General features: G+C 40.0%; 1 protein-coding gene across 1 annotated transcript in view; it reads right to left on the bottom strand.

Moving 5' to 3' along the window:
- LOC141508361 (2-acylglycerol O-acyltransferase 2-like) overlaps nucleotides 1-9,730 on the bottom strand; it is a 47,260-nt gene extending 37,530 nt beyond the window's left edge. Inside the window, exon 1 of the mRNA XM_074216907.1 lies at nucleotides 9,593-9,730. Coding sequence (XP_074073008.1) covers nucleotides 9,593-9,683 — 91 coding nt within the window. The 5' untranslated portion in view covers nucleotides 9,684-9,730. The remainder of the gene's footprint in view (nucleotides 1-9,592) is intronic.
- Between the last annotated feature and the right edge of the window lie 6,364 nt (nucleotides 9,731-16,094).

Raw genomic sequence — 16,094 nt, 5'->3', positions numbered from 1 at the left:
GGACATGATTGAAAATGACTAAAAAATGCTAGAGGACTTAATATTTGATCCTGAAGGTAGGGATTCATTGGGAAGCAGGGTAGCATGATTAGATCTGTATTTTAGGAAAATTATACTTTAAAACTTGAGTAGAGGACCAACAGAAGTAGGGAGGAACTCAAGGTAAGATCAGAAGGCTATTGCAATAATTCAGCCAAAATGGTGGTGATCAATTGAATGAATGAGAAAGTAGATTGTAAGGCTGGAAACAACAAGAGTTGCAAGAAATTGAATGAATGAGATGAGTGAAGGTGAGAAGATGCCACCAAGATTGTAAGCCTAGGTTACTATAAACATTATAAGGCCCTTGTTAGGAAGAGGGGAAACTTGAGTGAGGGTACAATTTAGAGGGAAAGAGAATGAATTCTTCTTTGGAAGATAATGTCTCCTTAGGTACTTGCAAGATATACAAAGAGTAGATAGGAAGTAATTTTATTTTATTTGTTGGAGGCAGGGAGGGGGAACAAAGCAATGAGGTTAAGTGACTTGACCAAGGGCACAGAGTAAGTATCAAGTGTCTGAGGTCAAATTTGAACTCAGGTCCTCCTGACTCCAGGGCTTGTGCTCTGATGGGAGGTAATTTTAAAGAAGACGACACTAATAGTTGAGTTATAAATGTCTACTGTACAATAAATTCAAGGTGCACAAAATCCAACTGAGAGACTAGGACTAAATATATAGATCTAGAAATTGTCTGCATGGAGATTATCATTAAGAAAGCTGATGAGTTCACAAAGTTAGATAGTATAGAATAAAAAAAGTTGAGGGCCCAGGACTTAAGAACCTTGGCTTTCATCAACAGTTTAAGAGATGGGGGACCTCTGGGGCATAGCCAAGATGGCAGAAGAGAGGAAGTAGCTGAATTCTCCTAACATCCCTCTCCAAACAACTTTTAAAATAATGTCCCAAATCAAATTCTGGAGAAGGAGAGTCAACAAAATTAGGAGTGAGAAATTTTTGTCAGCCCAAGACAACTTAGAAGGTTAGAAGAAGAGATCTGTGACACTGAGATGGGGGCTGGCCTGGAGACATAATGGCAGTAATATCAGCAATGGGCCTTGGAGGTGACAACAGCAACTTTAGAATCTCTCAAAGCACAGATGGTAAGGGGATCACATTATTGGTCAGAAAGAAAGATTACAGGGGGACCCCTGTGCTAGTATTGGGAATAGAACTGGTGCTATTTGGCAACTTCATTGCCTATACCCACTTTCAGGTCACAGTATCAGGGTGGGGAGGACTGCTTGGAGTCCCAAGGGAACAGAGGTCCTGAGAAGCTGTATCACTCCTTGTTACGAGGAAACAGTGAACCTCTCCCCAGATCACCATATTGGAAGCACCAAAAACTTGCAACCCCCAAAACTATCTTTGAAAACAACAATGTGCAAAAGTCTGATGCTTGGGATGGGCCCTGCCCCCTCATCCCCAACCTGGGAAACAGAACCCATCAATTTTAAGAACTAGGACTGAAAAATGATCAAACAACAACCACAAGAACTTGACTATAAAAAACTACTCTAGTGATACAAACTCCAACAAAACCTCAAAGGTAAAAAAAAAAAAATTGAATTTGACATTAGCCCAACAAGAATTCCTGAAAGATAGGTGTGGCTAGGTGGCACAGTGGATAGAGCACCAGCCCTGGAGTCAGGAGTACCTGAGTTCAAATCTGGCCTCATACACTTAATAATTACCTAGCTGTGTGGCCTTGGGCAAGCCACTTAACCCCATTGCCCTGCAAAAAAAAAAAAAAAAAAAGAATTCCTGAAAGAGATAAAAAATGAATTAAAAATCAAATAAGAGGGGCAGCTAGGTGGCGCAGTGGATAAGCACTGGCCATGGCATAAGGAGGACCTGAGTTCAAATTCAGCCTCAGATACTTAAAAATTGCCTATGTGACCTTGGGCAAGTCACTTAACTCCATCATCTTAAAGAAATAAATTTTAAAAAATCAAATAAGAGTGGTAGTGGGAAATTTTGGGGGAAATGAGAATGGTGCAAAAATATCATAGAAAACTCAACTGCTTGGTTAAAAAAAAAGGCATGAAGATACTAAAGAAAATAATACCTTAAAACAGTGGGTTTGCCTTGAATGAAGATTCAGCAAAGGAAATTAAAAAGGAAAGGTGGAAAGAGCAGCATCATAAAAACCTAGATAGGAGAGAATGTCAAGGATGAAAAATGATTAACAGTGTCAAATGGTGCACAGAGGTTCAAAAGGTTGAGGAATAAGACCAAAAGATTTGGCAATTAAGAAATCAATGTGGGGGCAGCTAGGTGGCATAGGGATAAAGCACCAGTCTTGGAGTCAGGCTGGGTTCAAATCCGGTCTCAGACACTTAATAGTTGGCCTAGCTGTGTGGCCTTGGGCAAGCCACTTAACCCCATTTGCCTTGCAAAAAAAAAAAACCTAAAAAAAAAAAGAAATCAGTGTGGAGGTAGAGTCAAGGTTTCCAGGTAGCAAGAAGGAGCAAAGTTTTACAGCACAACTCCTTCACCCAGATCTAGAAAACACACTTCGATTGATCCTGATTGGGAAATATAAAGGAGAAAAAAAAGTCACAGTGGGTCAGTTTTCCAGCCCAGGTTAGAACAGAGACAGAAAAGTCTAAGACAATATGGATGGGTTATAACCAAGAATAAACACAAAGAACATTCTAGTGCAGCAAATGAAAGAGGACTTAAGATGTATCTTAGGGTTCTAGGGTTCTAGATGTGGTACAGTTTCTAAGAACTGTGCATATTGCAGGAACAGTTGCTAACCTAACAGGTCATGGATCAAGCACAAACTAAGGCAACCTCTGCTTAGGGATGGCATTCTAGGGTAAAGAGCAGAAGGAGGCCCTAGGACTGTGTGTTGAGCAAGGTGCAAGTAGCTACTGTGTGACACTCCTTCCAGAAGTGGATAAGTATCTCATTTCCAGCCTCCAGCCCACTATGAAAACAGCAGTGGAATAATCAGGGTAGGGCAGGGATACTTGAAGTTCTTTTACTCTGAGCCTGGAGAATTTTCCAGCTGACTAATAGTGATTGAGCCCAGCAACAGACTACCAGCAACAGACTACTGGAATGTCTAACCAGTGTCAAGCCCACAGGTGTGTTGCTCAGTGTCAGTCCAAGTCTGGGACTTGCAGAGCTCAGACAAGGAGGGAAATAATCAGATATTATACTGGAGCAGAACCATTTGGGAGTTATGAAAACTTGCTAGTCTTTAGCTTGTGTTCTCCCTGAGAACACAACAATCAATATCTCTTAGATTGCAATCATGGGACCTAAGAGATAAAGAACACAGCCTAATGACATTCTCTTCAGAAGTGTGCAGAGCCTGGTCCTAACATAAAGTTAGAAAGTAGGCTGGAAGAATGAACAAATAAGCGAAAAGAATTCCACCATGAAGAGCTAAAATGGCTGCCCAAAACACAAAGGGTTTTTGGAGAAAACATCAAAAAATATACAAAATCTCAAAGGAAAAAGCTTTGAGTCTAAATTCCACTAGAATTCCTGGAAGAGATGACTTGAGAATTTTATCTTTTTTTAAAAAAATTAAAATGATTCAATAAATGAATAAGAGTGCTAGAAAAAAGATTTATAAACCTTTGAAATTCAAACATGGGAGTTAAGGGAAACATGAAAAGATAAATAGGAGTAAATAATCATAAAGAACTAAAACATAAACTGTTTACTAATATGAGATGATGATAAATATGTCCCCTCAGAATCAGAATTACAGAAGTCTAGGCAAAGAACATAGGAGTGGTTTTATTATGTTTCAAGGATTTTAAAAGTAGAATGAAATGATGGTGATATAATAATGAGAATGAGAATTCCTCCTTTCTTATATCTTCCCATAGTAATCCCTATAATCTTGCATATATTCTTCAGTTCAACCCTATCTATTGCTCCTTACCTGTCCACAATTAGACTGCCTCTAGATCCTAAAAAACAAAACCAAACAAAAAACCCAACATTCCCAGGCCCTCCAGTGTGAGGCCCTTCAAGCTATCATTCTATAGCTTTTCCCTTTTTTCAGCCCAACTTCTAGAAAAAAGGTGTAGACACTCATCATCTTCACTTATTCTCCTCTCACTAACTCCTAAACTCTTTACAAACTGCCTTTCAGCTTCATCTCTCAATGAAAATTGCTCTTTCAAAGTTACCATTTATCTCTTAATTGCCTAATCTTATTTTTTTCTCAGTCCTAATCCTGCTATATTTGATATTATTGATACCCTCTCCTCCTAGTAACTCTTTACTTCCTGAATTTTTGCTAAAATATTCTCTCCTAGTTCCATCGTCACCTGTCTGACCACTCTTGTTCAGTATCTTTTCTGGCTCATTATCCAAAACATACCTCTTAAGAGTGAATATTACCTATGGTTCTGTCCTAAATCCTCTTTTCTTTTCCCTCTCTATTTACTATCTTGGTGATCACTTAGGTTAAACTATCATTTCTTTGCAGATGACAAATATGTGTATATATACATATATATATATATGTGTGTATAAATATATACCTATATGTATATATACACACACATAAATGTATCTATATGTTTAAATATAGACATATATACACATGTGTATGTTTGTATATGTGTATCCAGTTTCAGTCTCTCCAGTGAACCTCAGTCCCACATCATCAATTGTCATTGGCCACATCAAATAAGAAATGTGGCTGATATCTCAAACTAAAGCTGTCTAAAACTGAATTCTAAAAACTCTCCCCATAAACATTGCCTCCCTTCATTCAAACCTCCCTATTTCTCTTGAAGATACATACCACCATCCTTCCCAACTCCCAAGTGAGTAACCTCAGTATTGTATAGGATTCACTTCCTCACTACACATACCCAATTAGTTGCCACATTTTGTCATTTCTACTTTACAATATCTCTCTCTCTCATCTGACTCAATTCTTTTAATCATACAACTAACAGTTCAGGCCTTTCTTAACCTCTCACCTAGATTTTTTTTCTACAACTTCCTCATTACTTTTCCTTCTTCAAGTCACTCCTTTCTTCTGCCTAATCTACACATGTTGTCTTTAAGGGCAGACATGACTGTGATTTCCCTATTCAATCAAGTTCAGTGCCTCTAACTGACACAAAGTGAAGCAAGCAAGAAAACAATGCACCCAATGACTACAAAAAGGTAAATAGAAAGAGCAACCAAACAACAAAGAAAACAAAAGTGAATGAAGCAAAATTATAAAGATCAAGCATGACCTGAATAGAGAAATATGTGAGGGTATTTGGGGTGGGGGTGGTCAGAGGTAGGAGGCCCACAGGTGTTGCACATTTCATGTTTTCAGATTTTTTTTCATTGTGTTGATCAGTTGTGCTGAATTTTTCCTTTCTTTTTTGGTCTTTAAAAAAATGCTTTTTGGGGTGGCTAGGTGGAACAGTGGATAAAGCACCAACCCTTGAGTCAGGAGTACCTGGGTTCAAATCCGGACTCAGACACTTAATAATGACTTAGCTGTGTGGCTTTGGGCAAGCCACTTAACCCCATTTGCCTTGGAAAAAACCTAAAATAAATAAATAAATAGTTTAAAAAATGCTTTTTGCCAGATGAATTTTCTCTTTTCTTTGGGAAGGGAAGGAGAAATACTGGAGAAAACTATGATGATGTGAAAAACAAAAGACATCAATAAAAAAACTTATTTTAAAACATTTTTAAGTTTAAAAAAACTATCTCAAGCAACATTTTCTACATGAAGCCTTTCTTGATTCTTCCAATAGCTAGTGTCCTCCCTTTTAACAACTTTGTGTTTATTAATTTGATATTTGTGTTTTACATCTGTTTATTGGTATGTCTCCTATTAGAATGTAAGCTCTTTGTGAGTTTGGGAAGGAAAGGAATAAGCAGAGTAGTTTACTATGCTTGAGGTCCTGTGCTAAGCATTTTACAAATACTACTTCTATTGACACTCAAAAAACCCTGGGAGAAAGTTGCTATTATTTTCTCTATTTTTATAGTTGAGGAATCTGAAGCAAACAGAAGCTAAGTGACCTGTCCAATGTCAGACAACTAGTAAGTGTCTGAAACTGGATTTGAACTCAGGTCTTCTTGCCTCTGGGCCTAGCACTCTAACCAGAGCTCCACTGCAGGAATTGTTTTATTCTTTATACTTGTTAGTGATGTATTATTGATTGACTTCTTTCCTTCACAATCTTTTTTGAGTCTATAATTAACCAGTCAACAAGGAACTTTTCTTTACCCTCAAATTCCTTGTCCTTCACCCTTGACTTCCCTGACCTTTCACTATTAAGTCCTTCGAATCCACAATGGGGATCATACCTACCAGTTACCTTTTCCATTTCTGATCCTAAACCTTTGAATGATACTTGATGAAATCACATAATCATGATGAATGGGTCCATTGCACATTTACATTTTCTTAAGCCCTTATTTCCATACTTTCATCAATCTATGATTGCCTCACTATCAACTCCATCACATCTGTTGAAAAATCTTTTTAAAAGTATTTTCAAACCTGGGGTGGCTAGGTGGCATAGTGGATAAAGCACCGGCCCTGGAGTCAGGAGTACCAGTCTCAGACACTTAATAATTACCTAGCTGTGTGGCCTTGGGCAAGCCACTTAACCCCTAACCCCTTTTGCCTTGCAAAAACCTAAAAAAAAAGTCTTTTCAAACCCTCACTGCTTCCCTCCCTTCCTCTTCCCAACCCATTCAGCATTTGACTACTACTATTTTACTCAGAACAAAACTCTACCTTGGTTTCCTCATCTGCAAAAGGGAGATACTTACAGTGCTTACTCCCATGGCTGATGTCAGGATCAAGTGAGATGGTATTTGTAAAGCATTTTCCACAGTGACATATAGTAGGTGCTTGATACTTACTCCTTCCCTCCCCTTCTTTTCTGTTATGAGTCATCTTACCCACATCTCAAACTTTCTTGACTTCTTTAACTATTCCCACCTTGTCATGGCCCAGAGGATGAGTAGTCCTTTTTTGATAACCTTTTCTTCCACAATCCCTTCTCTCTAATCTTTAATCTCTCCCTAACTATTAGCTTCTTCCCCACTGCCTGTAAATATGTGCAGGTTCTCCCTGTTCTTAAACAAGATTTCCTTTAACCTTGCCAGCCCTGTAAACTGCCATTTCTTCTCTTTCCTCTGATCAGCTTATTATTCTAAATTAAAGCCAGCAGGAATCCATAAGTAGCTCACATATCTATTTGAGCAGAACATCAGTATTTAAGAATTTTGTTTTGAATCCCAACTCAGATATTTAATAATGGTATCCCTTGGTAAGGGCTCTCTGCCTCAGTTCCTTCAAACCATCCAATAAGGGGTTTGACTTAATAGACTTTCAGGTTGATTCTATAAGGCTCTAAGGCCAGATAGGAAACAATAGTAGACTTGGAATCAGATAACAAGATTTGAATATCAGCTCCAATGTCAACATTCCCACTTGACAGGGTTCAGGTGGTCTAGACCCTCTCTTCCCAAATTACTCAAAGTCTTTCCTATTCACTTCTGCCAACTGATTATGTGCCAGGCCTACCAGGAACTCATTTCTAATTCCCAGAATAGTCAGAGCTCACACTTTGGAAATTATTGTGTATTTATTTATTTGTTTACTTATATTTCTCCCCCAGTAGAATGTTTTGTTTGGGGCTGCTAGGTGGCATAGCGGATAGAGCATTGGTCTTGGAGTCAGGAGGATGGGAGTTTACATCTAGTTTCTGACTAGAGGCTTACTAGCTGTGTGAACTTGGGCAGGTCACTTAACCCTGACTGACTCCATCCAGGGCCATTTCTAGTGATCCTGATCCATATCTGTCACTAGACCCAGATGACTCTGAAGGAGAAAGTGAGACTGGTGGCTTAGCACAACCCAACCCCCCCCCATCCAATTCATGTGCTTGCCATGGCATTACCTACTGATGACAGGATGATGTGCTAAGTATCCTGCTTATATTAATTGATATAATAACAAATGCTAGTAGAATTTCATCGAATCTCAATTTCATTGAGCACCCCCAAATCAAGCAACTCTTTCTCGTCTGAAGCAGGCTCCCTGGAGGCCCAGCCATCCTCAGAACTTGGAAGGCACTCCTTTCTACCCTCTTTCCCTGGTACTCAGACCCCTTCCTTGCCTACTAGGCAGAGGGGAGGTGCCCAAGCTTATTAGGATTAGAAAGCCTAAGATTCCTGCAATAGAAAGTGCTTCCTCCCTTCTCAGCTTTCCCTTGAATATTTTCTTTGAATTTTTGCCTCCAACACTTGCTTGACTTTATATAATGCTCATTAGGGTGGATACTATACCCTCAAGAAGCCATTTCTTCAATGTTACATTACACAACATTGTACAAAAATTGTAACACAGAAAGTATGATGTAATGCTTGGTTCATAGATGATAAATCCTATTCAGCAAAGTACTCAGTACACAATAGGTGTTTAATAAGTGTTTGCTGGATATTGTTCACTTTGAGCGAACCAGCCTACAAAGTTTCGTGTGTCTGTGTGTATACACTTTTTCTTTTAGCCTCACACACACTCTGTTAGCCTCACAAATCTATAAGTAGATATATGTGTGCATTTTTATACACACTTTCTCTTTTAGCTTCACAGAACATGCCTATGAGGAACCCTGGCGAAATCCAGAACTTCCCCAAAAGTCTCAGAGCCCTTTGAAGCACACGAATCTTAAAACAGCCCTATGACTGTTAAGCAACCTTGTATCCGTTCTGTTTTACAGGACAAATGGGAAGCATGCAAAACTGAACGACCATTTGGTGGCCAGTAAATGGGAGAGTGGTCAGGAACCCTCAGAAGTCATTCGCCTTCTGAGATGCTGACTACCAGCTCCAGGGAGTCTCCACCTTTCTGCTGCCAGGACGTCGGCCTAGCCCGCCACTTCTGCCTCTGCTAGGGCTCCAGCTAACTGGCCCAGTAAACTCCGGGGGACACATGCACGACTACCTATTTTCCACCCCCATAACCACGGAGAATAACGGGGGGGCCCACGCGTCAGAACACCCTCCCCCCCGGCATTCTAGCAGCCGGACTCTGCTTTTATCTTTTCCCGACCTTTTCAGCTCCCCCCACCTCCGCGCCACCACGCCCTCGGGGTAGAGCAGATGCGGCCCCAGATCTCCCAGGCGGCCCTCCTAGACCTCCTTCCCGCTCCCTTCCAGATCAGGCCCTTTCCCCTCCAACTCCCTCCCACCCCCAGGTCGCCTCTCCTAGTCCAACTGATGGATTTTACAGAGGAAGAAGCGGAGACCCAGAGAGGTCGGGGGGCTTTGGCCCAAGATCACCGAGGGAGCAAATGACTGCTCTAGGGTTGGACCCTGGGGCTCCCCCCCCCCTTCTCATCCATCACCAGGTCCCTGGAGGAGGGGGAGAGGGGCGCCAGGCTGAAGGACCCTCAGGGCTACCAGTATGGGTCCCTCCTTTGCTCCTCCTCCGTCTCCATTCCCTTTCTTCTCTGGAGGGGCCCCAAGAAAAAAGGCCAAGGGGGATCTCGGAAGACACCCCCCCCCCAGGTCAGACACATGCACCACTACCTTCTTTCCTTACCCAAAACCAGGAAACTGAAAACCCATTGAACCGTAGCTAGGGTCTGCAGCCGCCGCTCCAGCGGCAGCGAGAGGGGCGCGAAGGAAATCATCTGGGTCCCAGAGAGCTGGCTGCCTCGGCAAGCGGGCCGGCGGGAGAGCGGGCACCCGGCTTCTGGGGCAACCTCCGGGGCTGGGAGACTCGGCCTGCCCGACCTCGCCCAGTCAGGAGCCCAAGGCTGGGGGCGGGACTTCGGTCTCCTCGGGGCCGAGCTGGTCAACCTTTGCTTAGGGCTGCGCTCCTGCCCCGCCCCCTCCCCACCCGGTGGCTCGCAGATGTCACTCAAACCCAGGAGGGAGATGAACACTCGGAGGATGTCTGCCCCAGGCTCAGGGGAGGGAAGTCAGTCACCCTCAGAGCCGTGTGTTTGAGAGCCAGTTTGTTGGCAAAGGGAGAGTGGTGCTCGATGATGGAGGGCCAAGGATTAGAATGTGTATTTTTTTCAAACAGCAACGGGGCCCCACTGATTTTTTTTGGGTAGACAATAATAATAGCAGTATATCAGAAAGATTGCTTTGATTCCCCAGTTGAGAGATCGTCAAAGGATATGATGATGAAATCAGTTACTTATTGTTGAATGAAAAAATGCACTAAATCACTCTTAATTAGAGAAAAGACAAATTAAAACAAATCTGAGTTAATACCTCACACTTATCAGATTGAGTAATTTGATAGAAAAGGAAAATGATCAATCTTGGAGGGGATGTGGAAGAATCGGAAGACTGATGATGCCTTGCTGGTGAAGTTGTGAATTGATCAAACCTTTCTGGAGAGCAATTTGGAACAATGCCCAAAGGGCTATCAAACTGAGTATACCCTTGAGCCAAGGATACCACTACTAGATTTGTCTCCAAAACAGAATTTAAAAAGGAGGGGTGAAGTGGGAAAAATATTTGTCCTAAAATGTTTATAGCAGCCCTTTTTTTTTTTTTTATGGTGACAGAGAATTGGAAATTGTGGGGATGTCTAACAATTCGGGAATGGAACAAGTTTGTGATGTATGATTGCAATGAAATACTGCTCTGCTACAAGAAATGATGAGCAGGAGTGAACCAGAAGAACATTATACACATTTACACCAACACTGTGTGATGATCTATTAGGAAGGTCTTAGATCTTCTCAAAGACGATTACAAAAGACTTGTGTTGGAAAATACCATCCACAGTTAAAGAACTATGGAGTCTGAATACAGACCAAAGCATGCTATTTTCATTTTTTTAATTTATTTTTGTTTTTTCTCACAGTTTTTCTTTTAGTCTTATTCTCCTTTCCTAACATGACTAATGTGGAATTTTGCTTGACATGATTATACATGTGATGTCTTGGGGAGTAGGGGGAAGGGAGGGATGGAAGAAAAATGTGGAATTCAAAATCTTGTAAAAATGAATGTTGAAAACTATCTGTACATGTAAACTGGGAAAAATACAAAGGTAATAAAGCATCAAAAGAAGGTTCTGAACCTAGATCATCTGTTTCCAGAATAAATATTTTCCCATTAGAAGAAAAGGACAAAAACAAAAAATGAGTTGGGTCATTTCAGAAAACCTGGAAAGATGCAAACTGATGCAAAGTGAAGAGAGCAGAACCAGAAGAACATTGTACACAGTAACAGCAATATTGTACAATGATCAACTATGAATGACTTAGCTATTCTGAGCAATACAATGATCCAAGACAGTTCCAAAGAACTCATGATGAAGATGCTATATCCATCTCCAGAGAAAGAACTAATGGAATTTGAAAGAAAATCAAAGCATGCACATTTTCACTTTCTATATTTTTTATAGGATTTTTGTCTGTTTTCTTTTATAACATGACTAGCATGATTGCACATTTATAACCTGTATAATATCAAGCTGCTTACCAGCTCAGAGAGGGAGGAAGGAAAGGAGAGAGAGAATTTAGAACCCCCCATAAAGAAAGTTAAAAATTATTCTTACATGCAATTGGGAAAAAATTTTAAAAAACTAATCTGGCAAAAGTTTAGGGGGTGGTTAGGTGGCATAGTGGATAGAGCACCAGCCCTGGAGTCAGGAGTACCTGAGTTCAAATCTGACCTCAGACACCTAGCTGTGTGGCCTTGGGCAAGCCACTTAACCCTGTTTGCCATACCAAAAAAGAAACTAAAAAAAAAAGTTTATAGAGTGGACTGAAGAAGGAAAAGACAGGAAGGAACTGGGAAGACCATTTGAGAGGTTATATTATAGTAGTGGACTGCTAGACAATACAGTGGACAGAGTATAAGCTATGGAGTCAGGAAGACTCATCTTGCTGAGGTCAAATCTGGCCTCAGACATTTATTAGTTATGTGACTCTGGGCAAAGTCACTTGACCCTAAATTGTCTTAGTTTGCTCATCTGTAAAATGAGTTGGAGAAGAAAATGGAAAACCACTCCTGTAACATTGTCAAGAGGAGATAGAGGTCAATTAAGAAGCTCAGCACAGTAATCTAGGGAAAAAGGTGAATCTTTTTGAAGAATCTTCCCATATCCTACATCTTTAGCATGTCCCTTAAACTGAATACTCCATCTCCTTAGTTTCATTCTTTTGCCCCAGTTCAGTCCCCTCAAATTCCACTTCCTCAGTCTCATCAATTCAATTCAACAAGCATTATTAAGCCCCTGTGGTTTTCATGTGTTTGGGATACAGATACAAAACAGTTCTAGTCTTTAAAGAATTAATATTCCATTAGTACAGGAATTCTCAATCTTTTTGTGCCATAGATATCTTTGACAATAAAGTGAAGTTTGTAGACCTTTTGTCAGAATTATATATCTTTTGGGGGCAGCTAGAGAGGGCAGTGTATAGATCGCCAGCTGAGGAGTCAGGAGGACCTGAATTCAAATCCAAACTCACATACTTTACACTTACAAGCTGTGTGACCCTGAACAAGTAACTTAATCCTGATTTCCTCATAAGAAAAAAAAAAGAGTTCTCACATATGTATGAAAACTCTTTTTTATATATAAAATTACAGATCCTTTGGACAAAAGAATCACTTAACATTAGATGCTTTTCATTGGTAGAGATTGAAGGAAGAGAGATTTTGGGAAGTCACTGACATGTAGAGGAGCCAGCGCTTTGATCCTTTCCCTATTCCCAGTTTGCTACACTAGAGATTTCAGGAAATTTCTAATCTAAGATTCTCTCTTGATTGAACTGAGTTATTATACTCATTAAGTGATACTAGTCAGCATTTCAGCTTGAACTGAAAAATTGCTTACCATATACTTGTTAGATAGTTCTAATTCTAGCCCAGTGTCTCCTTTTTCTAAAGAGAGCAGAGTGGTCAGTCTCTAGTCTCAACCTACTGCTTCGTCTTCTGATAGGAATCAAATTCTCCTTGAGAAAAGAGTGGAAGGAAGACACTCTAGAAATAGCTATTTCTGTTTCCTTCTGAGTCACATTTAAACAGACCCAGATGGACACAAGTACCTGTAGAGTCATTACATCATAGGAAACCCCCTTCTACATATACATACAAATATATTTATATACTTTATCTGTCTATCTATCTCTCTATCTCTCTATCTCATCTATCTATCTGAAACAAAATAGAGGATTACAAAAGAAACTAAAGAATAAAATATTAAAAAATAAACATGTAATAGGGGGCAGTTGGTGGTACAGTAGATAAAGTACTGTCCCTGAAGTCAGGAGGACCTGAGTTCAAATTTGACCTCAGCCACTTAATAATTACCTAGTTGTGTGACCTTGGGCAAGTCACTTAATCCCATTGCCTTGCCAAAAAAAAATAAACATGTAATTTTTTTCTTATTCAAATTCATAGACTCCCTGGAATCCATACAGAACTTCTGTCCTTGAAGGATAATTTGAAGCTGTATAGAGCACCAATAAACAGGGAGATTGGGGAAGGAGATAGCCCCTAAATGAAATCAGAAAAGAAACTTGGATTTGGAAGTAATGAGAGAGTGAACTCTAGAAGAGGTGGCAGTTTAGGTAAAGACATGGAGTAGGAAGATTAAATACTAAGTTCTAGGATCATCAAGTAGCTAGATTTGCTGTACATTAAGCTTATAAATGAATGAATGAGGAACAGTCAGTTTGGTGGTGCTGACATATAGCATAGCAAAAAAAGGAATCAGTCAGAGAACAGTTAGGCCATTAATTGTTGTAGAAATGTTCAAGAAGCATTGTTGGTGGAGTTGTGAACTGATCCAGTCATTCTGGAGAGCAATTTGGAATTGTGTCCAAAGGGCTATCAAATTGTGCATACCTTTTGATCCAGTAAGACTATTGCTATGTCTGTATCCCAAAGAGCTCTTTAAAAAGGAAAAGAAGAGGTGTACAAAAATATTTATCACAGTTTTTTTGTGGACAAAGAATTGAAAATTAAGGGGATGCTCATCAATTGAGGAATGACTGAACAAATTACGTTATATGTATGTAATAGAATACTATTGTTCTAAAAGAAAAAAAAGAAATCATTAGTAGGAGGATTTCAGGAAAACCTGGAAAGACATACATGAACTGATGCCCAGTGAAGTGAGCAGAACCAAGAGATCATTGTACACAATAACAGCAACATTGTGTGATGATCAGCTATGATTAATTCTTTAGCAAAACAGAAATCGAAAATAATTTCAAAAGATTCATGATGGGGTGGCTAGGTGTCGTAGTGGATAAAGCACCAGCCTTGGAGTCAGGAGTACGTGGGTTCAAATCCGGTCTCAGACACTTAATAATTACCTAGCTGGGTGGCCTTGGGCAAGCCACTTAACCCCATTTGCCTTGCAAAAACCTAAAAAAAAAAAAAAAAAAGATTCATGATGGAAAAATTCTTTCCACATCCAGAGAAAGAACTTACCTATTTTTGTTAAAGGTACTACTATGATTTCAGTGTCAGATTCTTACCTTCTCTTTCTCCACATATTTAATTGGTAGTCAAACATTTCTGTTTTTTTCCTCCAGCTCACAATCTCAATTTTCTCTACACTCAAGGTTCTTTGTTCCAGCCCTCATCACCTTTTACTTAGATCATTGCAATAACCTCTTAATTGTAGTCTCTGCCTTAAATCTCTTCCTATCTCTGCTATACATGATGCCAAAGTAATTTTCCTTAAGGGCAGATATGACAACAGATCTAACTCCCCAACTTAGCCAAATCCAGTAGCTTCCTATTACCTTTAATACTAATGATAGCTAACATTTATGTAGTGGTTACAATGTGCTAAGCATTGTACTAATTAGCATTTCACAATTTGATTCTCATATTAGCCCTGGAAATTAGACTCCATTAGCACCCCCATTTTATAGGTGAAGAAACTAAGGTTATGTAACTTGACTAGGATCACACAGTTAATGTCTCTAAGGTTCTCTATCCAGTTCTCTATCCATTGGACCACCAGCTGCCACAGTTTATTCTCCAGAAGAAACTCCTGTTTACTTTTTTAAAAGTTATATGAATCGGGGTGGCTAGGTGGCGCAGTGGATAAAGCACCAGCCCTGGAGTCAGGAGTACCTGGGTTCAAATCCGATCTCAGACACTTAATAATTACCTAGCTTTGTGGCCTTGGGCAAGCCACTTAACTCCATTTGCCTTGCAAAAACCTAAAAGAAAAATCACCCCCAACTTATATTTCCAGCCTCATTAGACGCCATTCTCCCCCATATTCTGCCATCCAGCCCAAATGATCTCTCTGTTCTTCACACACAATTTACAATCTCCTATTGCTGTGACTTTGCCTGGACTCAAATGAAACAATGTCCTCCTTACTTCTGTCTCATAGAAGCCTATTTTTCCCTCCGAGCACTTCAAGTTACATCTCTCTACATCAGCTGCTAATACCCTCTTTACTACATTATTACCCTGTATTAACTAATTTGTTTGTATTCCCTTTGGGAAAATAGGCGGTGGTGGATAGAGGACCAACTCTGGAGTCAGGAGAACCTGAGTTCTGGCCTCTGATAGTTGCTATCTGTGTGACCTTGGGCAAGTCACTTAACCCTGATAGCCTGGCATCCAGGACCATCTTCAGTCATCCTGATGCATATTTGGTCACTGGACCCAGATGACTCTAGAGGAGAAAATGAGGCTAGTGACATAACACAGCATCACTTCAGTCAAATACAATTCATGTGCATGTCATGGTATCATCTCCCAATTGTCATGGTCTTTTTTTTTAATCCCCATTTTGTTGAAGGAGAAACAGGTAGGTCAATTCTTAACCCCTTCTCCCTGATTTTCAGTCAACTTCCATATCTGGCAACAATTTGACAGAAGAAGAAACCAGGGTAGAAAGAGCATAAGGACTCATCTAGGATCACAAAGCTAATTAGTGTATAAGAAAGGCTTTGAATCCAGGGTTTCCTGACTTCAGGTTCAGTATTCTATATTCTGTACCATCTAGCTGCTTCTAGTAATAATTTTTTTAATGGCAATAACTGGCATTTATAGATCACTTTAAGGTTTTCAAGGCTCTTTATAAATCTTTCCTCATT

This window comes from Macrotis lagotis, chromosome 1 (genome assembly GCF_037893015.1).
Source record: "Macrotis lagotis isolate mMagLag1 chromosome 1, bilby.v1.9.chrom.fasta, whole genome shotgun sequence".
NCBI classification, from domain to species: domain Eukaryota; kingdom Metazoa; phylum Chordata; class Mammalia; order Peramelemorphia; family Peramelidae; genus Macrotis; species Macrotis lagotis.
Note: the sequence above shows the minus strand (reverse complement) of the source record. Positions and strands in the feature narration are given on the sequence as shown.